Raw genomic sequence first — 22,578 nt, 5'->3', positions numbered from 1 at the left:
CCAACGTAGGTCTCAATCCCATGAAAAGTGAGGTCATGAGTGAGCCGAAATCAAGGGCTGGATGTTCAACTGACTGAGCCACACTGGCTCTTTGCCTGTTGCAGGCAGAATGTGGTTCCTGTCTTGTTACTGGGCCAGTCTGGGGCCTCACTGGGCTTGCATTGAGTCAGACCAGGCATTTGCCAGAAATGCAATAGCATCGAACTGCAGGGCACTTTCCCTGTGTTGTCCCCTGAGAAGCTTTAATTGGTGGGTGGAGCCTGCAGTCAGACCACTGCTGGGGCCACAGTAGGACTGGTGTGTGTGATCTTCTTCCCCTGTCCCCAGGGCAGAAGTCACTTTGGATTGATGCTGGCTTCTGTCAGGGCTGCTTGCACATCGCCAGGCTTGTGGCACTGCTTTGGATGGGCTCCGGCCAAGGGCATATTGTAGGGGAGAGCATCAGAGAAGAATATGGGGCAGGGAGCATGGTGCCAGCAAGGTCCCCACTGGTCCACTGAGGGAGCGTCCCTGCAGCTGCTTAGCACCGAGGGGGCGGTCAGGTTATGGGAGGCGAGGGGGATCTGCAGAAGCACACAGGAGCGGGGCACGTGCTGTTAGCAAGGTTTGCCAGGGTCTGCTGTGTGCGGGGAACCTGGAGCTGAGGCCTGGCTGGAGATGGCGTGCCTGCAGGAGAATGTGGAGGGCAGGGCATGCTGTTAGCAAGAGAGGCAGCAGGTTTTGGTGCCCTGCCAGTTCCCACAGGGAGTGGTGGTTTCTGTTGAGGTGCGAGGTGCCCACCAGCTCTTTAGTTCCTGGAGGCGTCTCCCAGGGACCACTTCCCTCTGGGACATGCTCTGAGGTTAGTAAACAAATCTCCCTCTCGTATGTCTTGGGAGTTTTTCAGACTGCTGCTTCTATGCTGTATGTCTGCAGGCTGTTTGTTGTGCTGTCTCTTTAAGGGCAGGCACTCAGTTTCCCAGATCCCAGAGCCAAACCCACTGACTTTTCAAGTTCCAGGTGGTAAGTCCTGCTGATTAGAAGAACTTCCTTCCTTGTGTGGTCTCCCCAATGTCCCCTCTCCATGCCTGCGGGTCCCTCTCTCCCCTGGACAGTTTCCTGGGTCCATTTAGCTCCTGACTGCATCTCCACCCTCCTACCCTCTTCAACGAGGCCTCTTCTCTACATTCGCCTGTGGAGAGTCTGTTCTGCCAGATGCTGGGTCATTTTCTAGGTTATTTACATTGATGTGTTTTCTAGTGGTCCCCGTGGGGCTGGGTGAGCCCAGGATCCTCCTGCTCAGCCATCGTCCCTGGAAACCCTCTCTTAGGCCTCAATTTAAAAGCCACAGACTCCTACCCCACTCTCTTCACATTGTGAAGAGGTGGACACTACTGGTCGCCTCCTCCTTCTTAAGAGTACTGTCGTGTTTGTTCAGGTAGCTTTTCCTTCCAGAAGTCCAAGTGTCTCGGGGCTTCCCCTCCTCGGGTTCCACACGGGGCCTGCTTTGTCTGAAGATAATCCCACACGTAGCTGTGCAGTGACGACATGCCCATGATGATAGGGAGTGGATGATCGGAAATAGGTGACCCAATTTGTGTCAGTGAAAAAACAGGTGCGGGAGTGGGACTAGAAAATTAGTTTCTGAACATTACTGCCTTGGGGAGGCCTGCCTGGAGCCACAGCCACACAGGCCGGGGCATCTCGGAGAGAGGCCACAGCCCCCTGGGTGGCTCCACTTTGTCACGTGAGCAATGCATTTTGTTGTTAAGTTAGTTTGAGCTGGGTTTCCTCTTTCTGCAGCAGAAATACACCTAAGGATCTTTAGTCTCTACCCCCCCCCCCCCCCCCCCCTGCAGCCCGTCCCCAGTCGCTCTACTATCACCTCCTTCCTGTCTTCATATCCCTTTCTACCCAGCTTAGGGGCCATGGTTCGGGGCCTTAAGCACCCTCACCCATAACTTTGAACTCTCACAGCTGCCTTTTGTCGGATCTGCCTGGAATAATCTCAAACATCTTAAAACCTATTTTTATCCGTGCGACCTCCCTCTTACCTGCATTCATGCTATCAACGTTTTCGGTAAGAGAACAAAGCATTACCAGAAAGATTGGTGCCGCAGTAAATTCACGGTCATTTAGGTCCTAAACAACATCCAGCACTCATCTGTGTGGTTGTTCATGGAAGCAATATGATGACAAAGTGTTTTATAATCGAAATGTCCAATAGTGGGGAATATGGTACGAATTATGTACCAGCAGGCAGCAGAAAACTAAGCAGCCATTTGAAATGTGAAAAAAAACTACACATGTACAACCATGTGTACAAATGACCACAATGAACTGTCAGGCAACAAGAGTGATTTTGCAAAATTGGGTGTGGGCACGAAAACACTCTGAAAAGATCTGCAGCAAGATGTTACCACGGTAACCTCAGGGTGCTGGAATTAGAGACTTTACTGGTGTTCTTTTGTGATTTTTATACAGTATTAACTTATCATGAAATTTTATATTATTTACCCTCCCATGAGATAGAAGCAGGGGCCAGAGATGGTCTGGGGTCCTGGACAGGCTTGTAAAAGGTCACTTTGCCCTACTTCTGCCCTTAGGATATACCTTACCAGAGATGTCCGGGCAGGGTACTGTGGCATGAGTCATTAGAAATAATTATTTACCAGTTTTTATATGTTGTTAGACTCATTTATTTCATTTGATTTTCAATGTCAATGATTTCTTTATTTTTTTTTTATACTTATGGGTTTGAGAGAGTTTTCTCCTTTTTCTGTTCTCTGGTATAATTTGTATAAGGCAGGGACTGAATATTCTTGGAGGTTTGGTGAAATTCTTCTGTAAAATAGAATAGGCCTGATTTTTTTCTTCCCAACTTTTTATTTTGAAAAATTTCTAACCGGTAATGTATGAATTTGTGCATGATGCCCTCTAACAGTATCAATAGCCTTTGAGCGCTTTTGCTTTCTGTTATGACAGGATGACCCAGCTTGGGCTTAACTTGCTCCAGGCACCGGATCAATCATTTCTTGAAGGGGCCCTGGTTTCTTTTAGTGAGAAATAGTATTTAGAAACCAAGAGGCGGCTTCTAGTAGTAAAATAAGTCAGTCCTGGGAGGTACTGTACAGCTTCGTGACCATAGTTAATAATACCATATTGTACATTTGAAAGTTGCGGTAACCTTGGTTTGCTATCAGAATTTGTTCTGGAAATGTGCTTGTAATCCAAAGCACTTGTATATCAAAATGAATTTCTCCATAACAAATCATGGACACTCAGATGATTCATTCCACGACCCCAAAATATTCATAGAAAAATGATTATAATACTGTGATATGATACAAAATAATAAAGAAAATACAAAATATAAAGAAAAATAAGTTAATCTGCACTTACCTTTGAAAACCTTCATGGCTGGTGTGAGGGAGACAAGAGAGGAGGGTTATTGGGGAGGACGACTTTCACTGTCATAACAGAATCACTGCTATCTATTGGCTCAGTGGAATCTTTTTTCTGCCTGGGGGCCATTGTATATGCTTGCTCACACAGATGTTGACTACAGTACAGTAGTAGTAAACTCTTATCATCTGCCGTATTAATGTAACTGGCAGTAAGGCAGCAGAGGGAAGGGTCTCTATCTGCAGGCAGCCTGACCTAGAATGAAGCAAAGCATTCCTAAGCTGACTCTTGTCTGGAAAAGCAAAGGACTGTCCAGGTGCTTTGAAGTGACAAAAAAACACACCACTGCCAGTTGTGGTCACCTCCCAACGTTCTGAAAAATCACTGATTTCTGTCAAACATTGCAGCGTGAGACTGAGTATTGGAACATGGGAGATGATCACCCACAGTCCTGCAGCGAAAGGGAGAAGAACCATTAGCTCAGCTGTGGTCATGTGACATCCCGCACCCCATACTGCTCGTATTGCAAGACATCGCTCGTTTATCAAGGTAACATTTATTAGAAGTGTTTGCTTGTCTTGTGGAACACTCACAGAACACGTTACTTGCAGTCCGAGGTTTTACTCTATCTTCCTTAGCTAAACATTTTACTACTTATTTTCTGTTTTATTCTTTTCCCTCTAGTTTTATTGAGACATAATTGATACATAACATTGTATTAATGAGAGAGGTACAACATAGCAATTTGATGTGTATATATTGTGAACTGATCACTACAGTAAGTTTAGTTAAGATCTACTACCTCACATAGTCCCAAGTTTTTTGTGTGTGATGAGAACTTTTAAGATCTAGTCTCTTAGGAACTTTCAAACACACAATATGGTCTTGTTAATTACAGCCACCATGCTATAGTTAAATCTCTAGAACTTATTTCTCTTACAACTTGAAGTTTTCATCTTTTGACCACCGTCACCCATTTCTCCTGCCCACCACCCCTGTCTATTCTCTGTATCTGTGTGTCCTGTTTAAGATTCCACATATAAGTGAAAACATATAATACTTGTCTTTCTCTGCCTTATTTCACTTAGTATAATGCCCTCAAGGTCCATCCATGGTGTTGCAAATGTGGAGATTCCCTTTTTAAAAAAAGTTTTTTACGTTTATTCATTTTTGAGAGAGAGTGAGTGAGTGAGCAGGGGAGGGGCAGAGAGAGGGAGACACCTGTTATGAAGCAGACACAGAGCCCAACAAGGAGCTTGAACTCACAAACCGCAAGATCATGACCTGAGCCAAATTCGGACACTTAACCGACTGAGGCACCCAGGTGCCTCTCCTCTCTTCTTTAATGACAATACTAGTGTGTGTGTGTGTGTGTGTGTGTGTGTGTATGTGTGGTCTTCATCCATCCATTGATGGACAGTTCCGTTGTTTCCCTGTCTGAGCTATTGTAAACAATGCTGCCGTAAACATGGAGATGTGGATATCTCTCGGAGATAGTGATGTCATTTCCTCTGGATATAAACCCAGAAATGGAATTGCTGGATCACATGGTAGTTCTATTTTTGATTTTTGGAGGAATGTCCGTATTGTTTCCCCAGCGGCCGCACCAGTCTGCATCCCCACCAACAGCGCATGAGGGCCCCTTCGAGACGGTCACTCACAGTTCTGTCCAGTCCTTCCGCCTCCTGCCCTGGCTCTTACCCGCATGCTCGCCTTTGCTTCAGCCTTTCTCGACTGTAGGTTTCCTGCTGCCTAAGCCACCTGCCCTTTAGGCTGCAATTTTTAGAGCCTGACCTCGTCCATCCAGGCCACACCCTGTCCCTGAAGGGGGAAACTTCTTTGTCCCCAGGTTCCTGTCCTGAGCTGATTTGGGCTTTATTATAACTTTTTTTTTTTAATGTGACGAAATACACATAGCATAGACTCTACCATCTTAACCACTTTTAAGGGTACATAGTTTCGTATTATTAAATATATTCACACCATGTGCAGCCGATTTCCAGAATTTTTTCATCTTGTAAAATGGAGACTCTGTGCCCATTAATGAACTCCCTGCAGCCCCTGGCAAGCCCCATTCTGCTTTGTGTTCCTGTGAACTGGACTACTCCAGACACCTCATGTAAGGGCACCCATGCCGTATTGGTCTTGTTCATTTCGCTCGGCACGCTGTTCCCAAGGCTCACCCCTGCTGTAGTGTGTCAGGGTGTCCTTCCTTTCTCAGGCTACGGTTCCCTTGCGTGTAGACACCGCGTCTTGTGAGTCCATTCATCTGTCAGTTGACATTTGGGCTGCTGCCATCCCTCCACTACGGCAGACAGTGCTGCTACGAACCTGGGTGTACATATACCTCTTTGTGACCCTTTCAGTTCTTTCATATATACGCTCAGAAGAGGAGCTGCTGGACCACATAGTAGTCTCTCGAGGAGCCTCCATACTGTTTCCTACAGTGGCCGAACTACCTCACATTCCCACCAACACCACAGGAGGGCTCCAATTTCTCCACATCCTCGCCAGCATTTGGTATTTTATGTGTTTTTAAAAAATGTTTCTATATTTTTGAGAGAGAAAACACAAGTGGGGGAGGGGCAGAGAGAGACAGGGAGACATAGAGTCCGAAGCAGGTTCCAGGCTCTGAACTGTCGGCACAGAGCCCGATGTGGGGTGCATACCCACAAATTGTGAGATCATGACCTGAGCCCAAGTCAGATGCTTAACTGCCTGAGCTACCAAGGTGCCCCCTTTCTGTGTTTCTCATAGAATCTTTCCTAAGGGATGTGAGGTGGCGTCTCACAATGATTTTGACTGCGTTTCTCTAATGAAGAGTGATGGTTTGTAACTTTTCATGTGCTTGTTGGCTATTTGTATATGTTCTTTGGAAAAATGTCTGTTCAAGCCCTTTGCCCATTTTAACATCAGGCCTATTTTTGTTGTTGTTGTTGAATTGTGGGAATTCTTTTTTTAAAATTTTTTAATGTTTTATTTATTTTTGAGAGAGAGCGAGCCAGCAAGCAAGCAGGGGAGGGTCAGAGAGAGAGACACACACAGAATCTGAAGCAGGCTCCAGGCTCTGAGCTGTCAGCACAGAGCCTGCCTTAATGCAGGGCTCGAACCCACAACCATGAGATCATGACCTGAGTTGAAGTCGAACGCTTAACTGACAGCCACCCAGACGCCCCGAATTATGGGAATTCTTTACATTTTGGGGGATACTGATCCCTGATCAGTATATGACTTGCAAATATTTTCTATTCCGTAGGTTACCTTTTCACTCTGTTGATTGTGTGCTTGGAAGCAGTTTTCAGATTTGATGCAGTCCAATTTATCTATTTTTTTTCTCTTGTTGCCTGTGCTTTTGGTGTCATATCCAAGAAATCATCACCAAATTGGATGTCATGAAGCATTCTTCCATGCTTTCTTGTAAGGTTTTTACATTTTATGTCTTATGTTTAGGTATGTGATCCATTCTGTTAAATTTTGTATATGGAAAGTTTCCACATTTCCACTCTTGGCTTCTGGCCCCAAATGTGTCTTTCCTTCCCTTCCCCAAGAAACATCTGCCCCCCCACCCCGAGCCATGAAAAAAGGCCATTAGAATGTAAGAAACGAATGCAAAAATTTATATTTTATTTGAATTCAAAAAATTTAAAATTGCTTTCAAATTCAGGAAAGTACCATAATGCAGGACCCCAGGGGAAGCCTCATATACAGAGACAGATAAATTAAATGTATATACTGCAGACAAGCCAAGAAGGTGTGTAGATTACATATTTACAGTCCTGGATGTTTTCTGAAAACCATATTTATACATTTTATTACATTTACAAAAAAGGCTTCCACTACCGTTTACCTACAATAATGAAAAAAAAATGTACACCTTTTTTTTTTGGTACTGTACAAACTTTGTATAATAAAAATATATCTCTGTACAAAAGATTTTTTTTGTCTGTTTTTGTTTTTTTTGTTTTTCCTCCTGGGATGGTGGTGGGCGGATGGTGTGGATGGTGAGTGAGGGGCCTGTCTGCCCCGGTTCCTTCCGGGTCTCCGGAGGCGGCGCGGAAATGCCGGAGGTGGGAATCGGTAACACCGCAGAGTGCTGGGCGCCCCCTGGCACGTGCCCCTCGGGCCTCTCCTGCAGGAGGAGTCCACTGGCGGGTTGGGGAGGAGTGAAAGAAGGAAGGAAGGGGGCAGCCAAAGAACTTCCTGCATTTGTTTCCGGGAAAGAGAGAGATGAGTGCGTGAGTGTGTGTGGCTGGGTTGGCCCTGTCCCGCCAAGCCCAGGGACGCTGTGACCCAGAACGGGTTTGGGTGGCATGGGGCTCCCGCCATTGCTGGAAAGGGACGCCTCTCGCTGTACTCCTGCCCCTCTTACCATGAGGCAAATCGTCTGATGTATTTAAGCACAGGCGTCCCTGCCACTCCGTTCCCTTCCATTTCGGTGTTATTTCAGTATGTGATATGAACGTCTCAGGCCAGCATGTCATGCATGCACAGGTGCTCAAGCCCATGGGGACCTTCCCGAGGACAGAGAACATGGCTCTAAATGCCACAGTTTGATTCCTAAACTTGCTAGTGTCCCAACATTACTTATATGGAATTCAATAAAGACCCAAGCACAGTGGAACTCAAAATTAATCAAATCTGCTTGCAAGGAGCTGGAGAGAATGTGACTTTCATTCACTCCATTCTTTCGGGTCAGGAGCTCCCAGGTCTTCTGTCTGCTGTAGCGAGAGGCTGCTGGGAGCCAAGGGGGCAGCACCAGCTCCAGGAGGCCTGGCTGCTGGTCTCTTTCCCTGATGCTGCCCAGAAGGGGACAGAGGAGCCCAGACGGGACACACAGGTCCTCTGCCTGGCCCACCAGCCCCGGCCACAGTTCTACCATAGAGAGTCACCTGCTCCTCCCTGGATTTGGTGCTCCTTTAGACCTGGGTTTCTGGCAGCTGGTGTAGTGGACTTTGGAGTCAGAGCCACCTGGGTTAGCATCCTGACTCCACACTTACTGTGTGGCTTACATTTCTTCAACCGTTCTGGGCTTCTGTTTTCTCATTTCTGAAACAGGAATAACGATTCCTAGATTTCGGGTTGCTGTAAGGTCTGGAAATGATACACTTAAATTGTCAGGCACAGAGAAGAAACTCCACACATGGCAGCCATGAGTTTTTGGACACTGGGACAGGTCTGCTCTCCTGTGTCAGCGTCTTCCCGATGCTGCCGACTTGGCGTCTCCGTCTGGGCCACAGCCTCGCTTCACTTCTCTTTGTCAGTTGACAGCCAGACTTGACCTTGAACTTAAGGCCAGATTCCTGCTGTACTTCCCCCAACTCTCCCTTCTTCCCCAGTGCTGCCCAGGACCCAGAATGATTTTTTAACTCGCTGGGTTTAAACTCAATAAAATTCTGTTGGAAAAAGTAAACTGATTTCCAAAGTACCTCTTAAGATGTTTCTCTGCCCTTGGGGTAATCCTTGCTGTCACTCTGCAGAGGAGAACGTCCGTTTGCAGACGGCTGGCTTCTACACGCTGACCACCTGCAACACCTTCGCCGCGTCCTCACACACAGGGCGGGCGGGGCGTGCGCCCTCCTCCTCACGTCTTCTCTGTGTCTGTGGGGAGCAGGCCGTGGGGCATCCTCACACACATTTCTCTCGTTTTAAGCTTCCACGGTCTCTTCCACAGGACTCAAATGAAGGAGAGGCGTGTGTGTCTGTGTGTGCTCGGGCCCATCCACACACGTCCACAAGATGCTTTGCTGTTTTAAATCCATAAGCTTCCCGCGTCCGTCCACAGCCCCTCTTCCTGTGCTGCCCCAAAGTCGGGGCCCAGGGGGAGCCTTTTTTCGGGTGGCGGGTGCAGGTGGTGGCGGGGCGAGGGCCCAAGTCCCAGCAGTAGCAGACACAGGCAGAGAGACAGACGAAGATGGGCACCGGGCACTGTGCTCAGGGGGCTTACTGCCTGTCCCCTGGAGAACTGGGGACAGACGGATGGCGCCAGGGATTGTAAACAAAAGAGGCGGTGGGGGGAGGTGGGAGAGGAAGCCGGGGAGAGTAAAGAGGCAAAGCAAAGAGGAATGAAGGGGAAAGAAGTAAATTAGTTGCCTTGACCTTGAATCTTCCCAAACCAAGGGTGGGTGTAGGTGGGGAATACACACAGCAGAACATACATTTTCCCAGCATTGTCTTTCCCTGGAGGTATCGACCTACCCATTAGGCACTGGAGACCCAATGCCTTAGGGGCCACCACACTTTTAAGGGCCCAGGAAAATGGTTTTCAAAATTTGATTCTTTCAAAATCGGAATAATAATAACAGACCTGTAATAACCAGTCCAGACTGGGTTATATTCATCTTTGTAACACAGTCATAGAGTATCATGTTTAAAATATATTTTTTTAATGGAGGAAAAGGGTCCATGAAAGCCACTGCACAGCCCTGCCCCCTGCCCCCTGCCTCACCGACCCCACAGGCCTCCATAAGTTTCCTATTTCGGGTTCTTATTTTAATTTCAGCTGTTCTCTTAGGTATTAATTACTCATTCTAAAGATAGGTGTGTGTGTTCACGTGATTTTTCACACATCACCTCCATGAACCCAGAGAGGCTGTCTCTGTTTTCACTGTGCTCCCGCGCTGGGCAGGGCAAGGCGGGCCCCGTGCAGGAAGAGCCCCGCTAGGGCGCTGTGAGCTGGGCGGGATATTCCGAGGCCCTGAATGCTGACCACGGGCGATGCCGAGGGCTGCTTAACTCGGAGCCACTAACTGCACATGACCCAGAGGTGACACATTGTCCGCGGGGACCCAGCGAAGCTGGAGATAGGGAGCTGGGGTTGGGGTCTTGGGGTATGCAGGTCAGAGGGCATTCTGGTTTCTTTTTCATACTGTTCAGTAATTCAGCAATGCAAAGTTCAGTGTCATTACTGATCACTGGTGAGGCCTGATTTATGCTATCAGAGGGGATTTTACGTTTTCTTTTTTGCTTCTATTTGTATGAGTTCTGAGTAGGAAAAAGTACAAGGATCATAGATATGAAATCTCAGAACTAATTCTGGAATTCTGGAATAATTGCTCTTCCCTCTTTAAATGTTTGTTTCCGATGGATGTAAATGGATGCAGGAAAACTCAAATCTTTAGTTATTTGTATTCAATAGTTGCCTTTATATATTTGGGAAATAATTTTTATCTCACGTATAAATTATCTCAATACCTATGATTTTAAGCTTAGACTTAAGCAAGAGAAATAATCTAGAGGAGAAAGTAGACTCATAGAAGGAAGGGGAGAATTGGAGCCGGCAGGGATTATGTCAGCCCATCTATTATGCTCTAGGTGATGGTTAATTTGATATGTCAACTTGCCAAGACTCTGGTCAAACACTAGTTGTTTCGTCAAACACCAGTCTAAATGTTGCTGCGAAGGAGTTTTTTAGGTGTGTTAACATTTAAATCAGTAGACTTTGAGTGAAGCAGATTACCCACCCCATGGAGGTGGGCCTCGTCCAATCAGTTGAAGGCCCCAGCAGAAAAGACTGAGGTCCCTGAAGAGAAAGGAATTCTGCCTCCACGTGACCCTTGGATCAAGATTAAATCAACTCCGATGGAATTTCCAGCCTGCAGACTTGCCAGCCCCACGATCATGTGAACCAATTCCTTCAACTAAACCTCTCCCTCTTACTCTCTTTCTATGTGTATATACACTATATAGGCATCTACATATGGATATCTCTATATATGTAGATATACATATACATACATCGTTCTATATGGATATAGATATTTAGCAGTTTATATTCATATGAACATATATGTGTATCTATATCTACATCTACACACATAGATAGATATGCATATCTTGGATATGTATTATGTATATATACATACATCTACCTCTCCCTCCAGAGACCCCTCACTAATACATTCTACTTGGATATTTTGCCCAGCCCACTGGCTAAGAGCACAGTCTCTGGAGTCCGCTTGCCTGGGGCTGGATTCTGACCCTGCTCCTTAATAGGCGTGTGACCTTGGTCAAATGAATTTTTCCTACCTCGTCTTCCCATCTAATGGGAATAACGACAGGCGAAGGGAAGCGCCTCGCTCAGTGCCTGGTGCACCGCTACACTTCCGGACATAGGCCCCCTCCCGCGGGACACAGGGGTGTCTGCGCGCGCATGCCCACCACGCGTCCGCCTCCCACACCCTCTCTCACCGGCTGCCGGAGGCGGGGCTCTCGGTGGCGGCGGCGGTGGCAGCCAGGCCTGGTGGCTATACTGCTGTACACACGGTACTGACTGTGAACTCCGCCTCGGTGGCCATGATGTCTGTGGGCTGGATGTTGCGGTCGTACATGGGGTTCTCGAATGTGGCCCGAACGTTTGTGTTCTCGTGGCCGGCATAGCCATTGAACGGAACTTTGGGTCTTCTCCTGGGAATAAGAGAGAAAGACTGAGTGACCAAAACATAAAAAGAGAGAGAGGCTCTGGGATCTGAAGAGGGGGAGGGAGGGAATAGGAGGTTCTGCCTTCCTTTCCCAAGGTGACAGCTCTCCTGAGCCAGGAGGCTGTGGGTGGGCTGGGGCGGGGGATGCCCCCCCCCGGGGATGCCCCCCCCCAAGCCTGCCGTCTTCCACTGTACCTGTGCTTGTAGAGATACAGCACGAAGCCTGCAATGATGAGGGCGACAAAAGGCACCAGGATTGCGGCTGCGACCGAGCTGCTGTTGGAAGCAAAGTGGCGGCCGATGGACTCAGGGTTGGACTCCAGCAGCCTGAGGTCTGCAAAGTCCCAGAGCATAAACCTCAGCTCAAAGACACAGGATCTGAGGGGACAGCCCCAATGGGAGGTGTGGCTGTGGCCAGGGATGTCACCTCCTGCAGCTGCTTTCCCCCCAGGCTTGGGCATAACCCTCCCCCACCCCAGAGGACTCCCCAGGCCAGCCAGTCAGGTCGAATGCAAAGGACAGCCATCAGTCCTGTGGGTGTTGATCTGCGGGAGAACCTAAAGCCATGTGGCAGGATAAAATCTAACAAGGGTGTCGCCCTTCAGAAGTTTCAAAATGTCTTTTGGGCACTGGAATCTTTTATCAGATAAAAGCTTACGAGGAAGCCACAATACAAAACAGGCGAGGGCAAACTGCTCTGGTGGCCGGGAGACAGGAGGTGCCAGATGCCCTGGGGGCAGTCTCCCCTCCTCTGCTCTGGCCCTCCTGGCACAAGGCTGGGAACAAGGCTGGGAGGGCTCGGGAGACCACAGGGAGGCAACACTGCCCCCGCTAAGTGGCTCCAAGAGGGGACAGATCTGCCTCAGGAGACAGGGAGTCGGTGGTGAGGGCGGAATCTGGTGTGTGGGCGGAGGGGCCAGGGGACTGGCTTGAGGGTCTGCCTTATGGAGGAGGGAGAGGTCTTACTCCACGCTGCTCACAAGGGGGCACTAAGAACACCTGTGAGGCAGGAGCAGGGTGGCGTGGGAACCACAGGGAAGCAGATTTCTGCCTAAGATAAGGAGAAGCTTCCGGAAGGTCAGAGCTGTGAGAAAATGCAGGCAGGGCCCTTGGGAATGGTGGGTGTCAGTACCCGGGTGTGTGGAGCGGGCTCTTGAGCTCCCATGACTGCCTCCTGCCTCCCCCTCCTGCCACTTTCAAGAAGCCGGGTGACCTCCTCTGACTAGAGTCTGAGGCTCTGGCCGGGAGGCTCTGGGTCAAGGCCAGTGAGGAAGTGAGGGCACTGGATGCCAATGACGTGTAGCGGGCGGGGTAAAGATGCCAGGAAGAACTACCTTCGGGACTGCTCTGGCAATGTGAGTAAAGGTACCCCTGACAACCCTATGTCTGCTTGTTTTAGGGGTGCCTAGCTGATGCCTGAGGGCTGGCCGGCTGGTGTTGCTGATGGCTGTATCTGAGACCCGCCACCCCATGAGCTGGGGTCTCAACTTTAGGGTGGCCATGACACTGTTTGGCAAAGACAGCATATTTTGTATATGTTTTTGTTTCTGGGAACAGATTCCACAGCCTTTATCAGAATCTCAAAGGTGGCCATGACCCCCAAATGGTTAAGGACCCCTGGGCTGCTGAATTTCATCCTCTACCCTTCCCCTCAGTACTCAGGGGTCTCCCCTGCCCCAGGAGCACACCCTTCCAGGGGACAAATGCTAGTTACCAAGTCTTTGAAAGCCGAACTGCCCAAAGCCTTGGCCCTTGACGGAGCCTTGGTAGATGAAGGTGCCTCCGGGGGACTCTGAGGAGACCTGTGAGGGTGAGGGCAGAGGTGGTGAGAGGAGGGCATGCCAGCGGAGCCCAACACCCTCACTGCGCGGTCACACACTCTGCTGTCGCCCTCAGATGTGACTGTAGGAGGCGGGAGGCTCTGGATTGTCTCCTGGTCGAATCGCTTCATCGGTGTGGGCCTCTCATTTGTGACAACAGTATCTCTGTGTAGGGTGGCCGTGAGGACGGCGTGAGTTCATGCAGAGAAAGCACTTAGAACACTCCAGGGTCTGGATAACTGCTGTTACCACTGTCGGGAAAATGGACTGTCAAGAGCCCATGGGACCCTGAGCTGTGATTAAAACGTGCCCAGCAGATTTAACGGACTTTGGAAGGTTCATCACTGTTTGAATAGCTACTACTTTCACAGGTCGTTGGGGACATGGGTCCTCTTGGCTCCCTCTCCCACTGTGCAGACATGCAGACATGAAGCCCGTGTGCCGCTCAGTTGCGGGTGTGCTTGAGGGTGCTTGGCTACTGCGTGCCTCCCAGCTCCTGCTCCACCCCCAGGGTGGAGGCCTCCGTCCACTGTGCTCTAGGCAGACGGCCGCACAGCACCCCAAACCACAGAAGTAGGCCTGCTGGTTGGCTGTTGTCCTAAGCAGCTCCAGCGGCTTGGCCCTCCACAGCTCCATCGCTACGTGCCCCTGGCCTGCACTCCTAGCCCCATCTCCTAACTTTGACCCTTGTTCTCTCATCCCTGGCGACCCTCCAGCATGGTGGAGCTGTTGTTCTAGCACAGCTTTTGGACGACTGCTATTGAAGCAGCCGGGTCTTGGCTACGCAAGGGGGTATCCAAGCGGGGGTGGGGGGGGCAGGGCGGGGCATAGGATACTCTCAAGAATACCAAGGAACTAATCGGATGTACCAGCCCTTGGGGGAAGCCACTTGCTTATCCTTATGTGTTTAAGTAAGCTCTATGCCCAGCACGGGGCTTGAACTCACAACCCTGAGATCAAGAGTCTCCTGCTCTACTGACTGAGCCCGCCAGGTGCCTCTCTCCTTATGCATTTGTGAAGCAAAGTCACGAAAGCCACAGTCGTCCACCTGCTGTCTTGTTCCTGAGGATGTACCATGACTCCTCAGCTCTCTGCTACTCTGGCCTCTGTGACCTCTCCCTCCTTCCCAGCCTTCCATTTCCAGCATCAAAGATCTAAGACAGGGAAGCCAAGGGTGTGATATGTGACATGATGCTCAACTCCCCTCCTGTGAAATTGGAAGAGGAGCATCACTGAGGAGCTGCCTTAAGAATGCCCTAGAACGTGTTAAGTTTTCCCCGCAAGGGAAGGCAAGAAAGCCAGATCTCCTCTCCTGTCTGGGTCTCTCTAGCTATGCTAAATATTCTGTAACCCACATCCTCAAATATGAGTGGATATTTGAGGTAGTCACCGGGGACCCACCGCCTTTTCCCATATCCCAGCACCACGTCATTATCTCCAGTTTGCTTAATTCACTCCTACACCGCTGACCTCTAGGTCCTTGCTTTGTGCTCTAACATTAGAACCTACTCCATATCACTCAGACATGCTGGCCCTCTGGACGCTCAGCCTTCTGGCCTCTTTATCTCTATCCATACCCACTTCACGAGCAGGTGAGTGCTGGAAGCTGTTTCTGAACTCCCGAAGTTGAGAAAATCTCCTTGTGAGGTAAGGCTGGTTTGCAAGGCCTCTCGCTGTCAGATGGCGGCCAGAGTCGACCCCAACTCAATTATTTTTGCTTGAGCACCGGCCCCCAAGGTGCCTGGTTGACTGGTATCAGGAGTGATTTGTCCTCTTATGCTAAAAATATGCGAATTGTACCTTGTGAAGGCACTTACTATAGGAGTTTGTTCTTTGTGATTATAGGAGCAAATACATAGGAGAAACCTGTTTTTCTTCCCCTCCAGAAAACAGGCAATTGATGACCCCTGCTCACAAAGAACTAACTCTTGCCCTTGCTATGCTAAAGACATTGCCTTGTATTTGAATGCTAAAGATTCCTTCCTTCCCCACGTGGTAAGCTTCTAGTTACCTACATCAATCACTATTGACAAAGATTATGCATGAGTCTTTTACCAATCTATGTTCTGGGAAATTTTTACACACCAAAGAATCTGTCATCAGAAATCATTGTCTAAGGCAATTGCCACTTCTGTTTTACACCCCATACATTTTTTCAATGAATAAAGCTGACTCTCTGGTCAGTGCAGAAGTGCCTGCCTGGTGATCAGAAAGAAACTTGAGGTTCTCTCATTCTCTCACTCCCTTTTGCCCACACCGTCCATCCTTCAGGGAGCCCTGGACCTGCTGGAGCTGGACTTCAGCAGGCGAGGACTCCCTTGCTCCCAGTCCTGGCCCCAAAGAAACCCCCCCAAGTTTCCATGTTGGTCCTACGAGTTTCTCATCTCCCCCTTTCCCTGCCAGGGATCTGGGAATCGGGGATGGAGCAAGGGCACAAGGAGGTCAATGACTGAGATTTCGCTGAACTTACATGCCCATCTAAAGCCCAGTGGTCGTCTTTGAACTTATTCGCAAAGATCTCCACAGGCCCTGTGATCTGGTAAACCTGGAGCAGGAGATGGAAATCTTCTTTTTTGTAAATTCCTGGGAAAAGAAAGTTCAGAGGGTAGACTAAAGATCTGGAAAAATCCCAAAACCCACATTTGTGGGCATGTGGATGTGAATGTCCTGGTGGGATTTCACATGTAGATGTTGATATAAACATTCCATACATAACCATAAGTAGGTAAGTACAGTGCTGCCCGTGAGTTTGTGTGGGCTGAATGTGAGGATGTGCAAGAATGTGTGTATGTGTGTTACAGAACTAAATCATTGGCTTGTGATCATGACCCTGTGAATGCATGCACATGTCAGAATAAAGTGAGTATGAGTTTGCATACGTTAATGTGTCAGTTAACACATTATGTTTTACAATTCGGTGGATGTGGGAATGCAGGAGGCACATGCATGGGATTATGTGCACGTCTTTCTGACTACGTCTTAGAGCAAATGAGTGAACCTGATTGTCCAGCTGTGTTGGTGTGTGCACGCATGAATGGGCAGATATGATTGTATGTGGGTTGTATATAAATGTGTGTTTTCATTTGCTCATGCATGCCTTTATCTCTATGTTTGTTTTCTGAGAGTTAGTTTTTTGATGATAGAAAGATCGAATATGGGGGAAATTTTGGAAAATGCGGAGAGGCAGGAAGAAAATAAAACTCATTCCTGATATCACTAAGAAACTGCCACTGTTTGCATTTTGGTGTGATTACTTCCAATTTTCTTTCTTGTGAATATAATTTTTCCTTTAAAAACTGGAGTCACATTTTATATGCACCACGATGGGTCCATTTTCCCCCCAAACTGGCAAACTATTTGATCTATCAGGTATCTTATAATTACTATATCCATTTCATTATTTTTGGACAATTTTCTCTTTCCAATTTTCCTGTTACATGAACGTGCTTTATTCATACACGTTTGACTCCCTCTATACCTATTTTTTATGATAAAAATTCTTAGAAATATAATTAATGGGTTCACTAATTTTCAAAGATCTTGACACTAATTGCCAAACTATTTTTTAGAATTGCACTGTTTCATACTTTAGCCATCACTGCATCAGTGTCTTCACTTGACCTTGACCAGCACTAAAGTTTATCTATCACTTAAAAAAGTAGGAAATGATATTTTGTGTTTGATTTAAGTTTTTTGATTATTGCTGAACAGTGTATTTTCTTTTGTTTATTATGGCTTCTGGAAATTCTCTGTCCCTATTTTTGGTTCTGTTTTAGGGATATTAGTCTCTTTCCTCTTTAGTTAGGAGTCCTTTTATGTTCAAGTTATTAATGTTTGTTATGTAACCACTTCATTTTAGTCCCTGGTGGTTTTATCATGCAAACAAAGATGAATAGACACATTATCTGCCCCTCCCCTCCAGACAGTCCCCACAGGACAGGAGGACGGGATGACAGCAGACTCATCCTTGCAGAGGACGTGGACCTGCCACACCCAGGCATTCAAGGGGGTGGCCTGCTCCAAGGGGGTGGCCTGCTCCTTACCAGCCAAGTGCACCTCCACGCCACTGTGGTCGATCATGGTGGCGTTGACCTTGCTGTTGACAACCTGGAAGCCCGTCACTCTGAGCATGGCCGGCTGCTTCTTCCCCTGGTACTCATAGGCCCCTTTCCATAGAGAATTCTTGGCAAAAACATCCCCAGGAACTAGAGGAATTGAGGAGCAGATATGAGAGGGACTTGCATGTGCTTTGGTAGGATTGTGGCCACCTGATGGCTGATCCCAGTTCACTCACTGAGATTATTTTCCCTGACACCTAACACGGAGGAGGATGGTGGAGTGCTCTGGCCCTCTTGTGAACCAAAATGGAACTAGAGCTGAATATGATATTAGATCTAGTTTCCTTCCTGTATAACACACTAATGTGGTACATAAAAGTATTAAGATCGAAAAAAGATAGGAGAGTCTATAATAGTTTTGCATTAGTTGGGCCACACCTGTAGTTATGTGCCATTCTGGACATCACACTTTGAAAGGTACAATACCTGTATTAAAAATGTAACCATTTCCAGGAAGCTCCCTGGGCAGGACTTGGGTCTTTGTGTCTGTGTGATCACACACTGGCCAGTGCTGTGCTGGGTGGGGGTGGGCTTGTGGTAATCAATGGCGCCAAAGCTTGAAGCTCTGGGTGTATTTCTGGAAGGTTTGGGCTCTCTCTTCTGGATGAGGTTTCTGTTTCCTTCAGGCTCACTTCCTCCTGAAGGAAGTCTGCCTGGGGTTGGGGACATCTGTTTGGCTCTGAAGACAGTTTTCATACTGTTTCATTGAGTACTTGGAAAGTCATGTGCATGTTTCTGGGCAACTAGGTGAAGGAAGCCAGTTTCTTGAGCCAAAGATCTGAACCATACCTACCGGAGGCCTGGGTGAGCGGTGGCTCCCGGGCAGTGTTGACTGGTCTCCCACTAGGCCGCACCTCTGCTGGGGAAAGAGAATGGAGGAAAATAGGTTCAGCCTCTGGTCTCCAATTTATTGGAAAATAATAGCCACCTCTCTGACATTAAGTCAATGGGTTCTTTGAGATCTTGCTTTGGACTTATCCTCTTGAGACTGGGAGTGGTTACTTTGATGGTCTGGTGATGCTATGGGCCCTTCTCAGAATAATAAAACTTAAAGTTAAAAGGAAATCCATTTCATCAAGTATAGTCATTGAAATATTAAACAAAGAATTAGGATGCAGGTAGATATGTGATCCTTTGTTATTGTATTAAATAACAGGAGCTAGCAGTAGGTCTAGCCACTACCGTAATCTTGAAGTAGTCAGGAACATACACAATCTTTCATGGTATCAGTAATAATTATAATATAATATGAAAATCTCTGCAATTTTTATGGGTGACAAAGTTACAGGTGTTGTAAACACTATTATGGGTTTTTGTCTACATTCCAAATGGAAGGAAATGCTAAATTTCAGTGAAGGGTAATGGAAGATAAAGTTATTTTCCCACCCTAGTACATAGATCTGCTGAATGACCTTATTGATGGACCCTAGCTTGACAAACCCTGTCCTGGACTCAACTTTCCTCCTAGATGCCCGGCAGAAAGGAAGACCTCCCACCAATCAACAGTGAGCTTTTTGAGCATTGGTGGGGGTTTCAGTGGGATGCTTCCCTCCTTTGGGGAGATGATGTTAAGACTAAGAAACTCTCAACAGCTGCTCTGTCATGCACTATGAACTGCAATTCCCAGCCCTTCTTTTCCAACATCCACATCAGCATCTCCCTCAACCTACAAGATGATCAAGGAGGAGCATGAGGTGGCTTGGGGTGCCCCAGGGCTTGGATGCCATAGCGACCACCATGGTCAACATTCATAGCAAAATACCTGTGCCTGATCACATCATCTGGTCCTTGTTCAACACATATTTGTGAACCTGTGCTGCCTGAGTTTCTTGGCATTCACCTCCTCTGTGAAGCCTAGGGACTGGAAGATGGTGGGTGATGTGACAGAGTCCCAGGCCTATGTCTCTCCTGCCAAGGGCCTGAACATCTGGGCCCTGGTCTTGGGTCTCCTTCTGATCATCATGTTCACCATTGTTTTTGCCACTGGCTCACTGATGATTCTCCAAGCAATTTCAGAGATCAGAAAAGGTTATGGAGGCTACTAGTAGCTGCTCATGGCCTTAAACTGTCACCCTTTTCACAGCAGTTTATATACATATCAGTCTATACCTGGATTCAATAAAGCATGTGTATATGGGGGAAATAAAAGACTGAGAAGCCCTCACAGGCAAAGGCACAGGCAAAGGCAGAGGCTTTGGGCCTGAGCCAGACAGTCTAGGTTCAGGTACCAGCAGTGCTACTTAATAATGGGTGACCTTGACTAGTTACTTTACCACTCAGAGTCTCTCCTCACTGGAAACATGGGCAAATACTGAAACATACCTTACAGGTGTATGTTGAATAAATGAGGTCACAGTCAATCAATGTTAATGTCTTCCCTTCTTAGGCACAGAAACAACAGAAATATCTGTCTTGTCACCAAGGAAGGGCAGACTCTCCCTACTATCTCCTTTAGGAGGCTAGGATTTTAGCATAATCTTATGATTCTGGAGGTCAGTTTATGTTTGTGTATACAGCTGTGGAGAAATTTTCCACAGTAACTCAGTGAAAGCATATTTATGTACAAAATGCCTTTATTATCTTAGGTTTTATAAGATGAGGGAGTAAGAGGGAGAAAGCATTTTGTGGCCCAGGAGCTGTGCTAGGCCATGTTTTTCATGTTATGTCATTTACTTCTGCTCTCAAAATTATGAGGTAGAGGAGTGCTTGGGTGGCTCAGTCAGTTAAGTGTCCAACTCTTGGTTTTGGCTCAGATCATGATCTCACAGTTGTTGAGATTGAGCCCTGTGTCTGGCTCTGCACTGACAGTGCTTGGGATTCTCTCTTCATTTCTCTCTGTCCCTACTCTGTTCGTGTTCTCTCCTGAAATAAATAAATAAACATGAAAATAAATTTAATTTTAAAAACCCTGTGAAGTAGAGTTTATTGTCTCCATTTTATAGACAAGAAACTCATTAAGAGGCAGAGAGGTGAAGAGGTTTGACCAAGATCACACAGTAAGGGATTGAGGTAAACTTCAACTGCATCTAAAGCATTTTGTATTTTTATATACAATACATAGTAGCATCAAAAACAATAAAATACTTAAGAATAAATGTAACCAAGAAAGTGCAAGACTTGTATGCTGAAAATGAAAACCATTGATAGAAGAAATTAAAGATTTAAATAAATAGGAAGACATCCCATGTTCATGGATTGGAAGACTTAATATAGTTCACACTCCACAAACTGACCCATAGATTTACCATAATCCCTGTCAAAATCTCTTGCAGAATTTTAAAATCCAATCCTCAAATTCATATAGAAATAAAAGGGGCTCAGAAGAGCCAAAACAATCCTGAAAAAGAAGTACAAAAAGGAAGATGTACACTTCCCAACTTCAAAATTTATTAAAAAGCTATTGTAATCGGACATGTAGTGATGTCATAGAGGCAGTTATACAGATCTATGGATAAAGTGGAGGATCCAGATATAAGCTTTGATAAGGGTGCCAAGACAATTCAATGAAGAACAGTGAAGAATAGTTTGTCCAATAAATGGTGCTGGGATAACTGGATATCCACATGCCAAAGAATGAATTTGGACTCCAAACAACCACCCCGACCTAAGCCCCCCACAAAATAAGCCTAAATGCAAGAGTTAATTATAAACCTCTTAGAAGAAAAAGTAGGCATAAGATTTCATGACCTTGGATTGGGCAATGGTTTCTTAGATATGACATGGAACCATAAACAAGCAAAGAAAATATAGATAGATTGGAGTTCACTAAAATTAAAAACTTTTGTGTTCAAAAGAATATCAAAAGAACATAAAAAAATCCAAACTCATCACATTGTATTGATTACATATGTTCAGTTTAATATACCAATTATATCTCAATAAGGCTATAAAAATACCTCCCATATTTGAAAAAAGAAAAACAACAATGTAACCCAGGACTAAAGTGGAGCATAAAACTGACAGTCTAATTTCATTTTAGATGAGGAATGAAATAAAGGAGAAAGTACTGTAAATTTAACAAAAAATAAAGAAAGTGAAAGACAACTCATAAAACGGGAGAAAATATGTGTAAATCTTATATCTGATAAGGGTTTTATATTCTATATATAAAAATAACTCTTGAGAAGACCCCAGACCAAGATGGTGACAGAGAAGGTTCCTGAAATCCCCTCTCCCATGGACACACTGAATGTATGGCTACACATGGTTCAACAGTAAGAGTTCAAGTAGAAGAAACGATCTAAACATAAAAACATACATGTATAAAGCTCCCTGATAAAGATAAGTAAATACTTACATTCAGAATACTCTAATATTCTGATTGTGGTGGGTAAATCAGTCAGAACACTAGTGTAAAAGTTAAAAGACAAAAGTGTTAAAAATAACTATAGCTGCAATGATTTGTTAATGAATACATATCAAAAACATATAAAATGTAGGAAGGGAGTGTAAAAATGTAGAGCTTTTGTATGCACTCAAAGTTAAGTTGTTATTTTCTTTAGAAAGACTGCTCTCACTATAAGATGTTTTATGTAAGCCTCACAGTAAACACACACAAAAAACCTACAGTGGATATACAAAAGGTAAAGAGAAAGGAATCAAGCACACCACTATAGAAACTCATAAAATTCCAAAGGAAGAGAGTGAGAAAAGAAGGAACTACAAATCAGCCAGAAAAAAATTTAACAAATGGCAACAGGAAGTTTATACTTATAAAGGAAGTTCATACTTATAAAAAAATTACTTAATTTTTTATAATTAAAAATTATTTATTTATTTATTTTTGAGAGCAAGAGAGAGAGAGAGGGAGACAGAGTGTGAGTGGGGGCAGAGGCAGAG

General features: G+C 46.3%; 1 protein-coding gene and 1 pseudogene across 1 annotated transcript in view; one reads left to right on the top strand and one right to left on the bottom strand.

Annotated features, from left to right (window-relative positions):
* Positions 1–9,257: 9,257 nt before the first annotated feature.
* CSMD2 (CUB and Sushi multiple domains 2) overlaps positions 9,258–22,578 on the bottom strand; it is a 590,124-nt gene continuing 576,803 nt past the window's right edge. Inside the window, exons 67-73 of the mRNA XM_029945853.1 lie at positions 18,533–18,595; positions 17,665–17,826; positions 16,092–16,204; positions 13,516–13,603; positions 11,997–12,135; positions 11,572–11,787; positions 9,258–9,346 (exon numbers count right to left, since the gene is read on the bottom strand). Coding sequence (XP_029801713.1) covers positions 11,628–11,787; positions 11,997–12,135; positions 13,516–13,603; positions 16,092–16,204; positions 17,665–17,826; positions 18,533–18,595 — 725 coding nt within the window. The 3' untranslated portion in view covers positions 9,258–9,346; positions 11,572–11,627. The remainder of the gene's footprint in view (positions 9,347–11,571; positions 11,788–11,996; positions 12,136–13,515; positions 13,604–16,091; positions 16,205–17,664; positions 17,827–18,532; positions 18,596–22,578) is intronic.
* Positions 19,349–19,784, top strand: LOC115298843 (annotated as a pseudogene).

The sequence above is a fragment of the Suricata suricatta genome, chromosome 8, assembly GCF_006229205.1.
Source record: "Suricata suricatta isolate VVHF042 chromosome 8, meerkat_22Aug2017_6uvM2_HiC, whole genome shotgun sequence".
NCBI lineage: Eukaryota > Metazoa > Chordata > Mammalia > Carnivora > Herpestidae > Suricata > Suricata suricatta.
The sequence above is the reverse complement of the archived record's forward strand: the minus strand, read 5'-3'. Positions and strand labels throughout refer to the sequence as shown.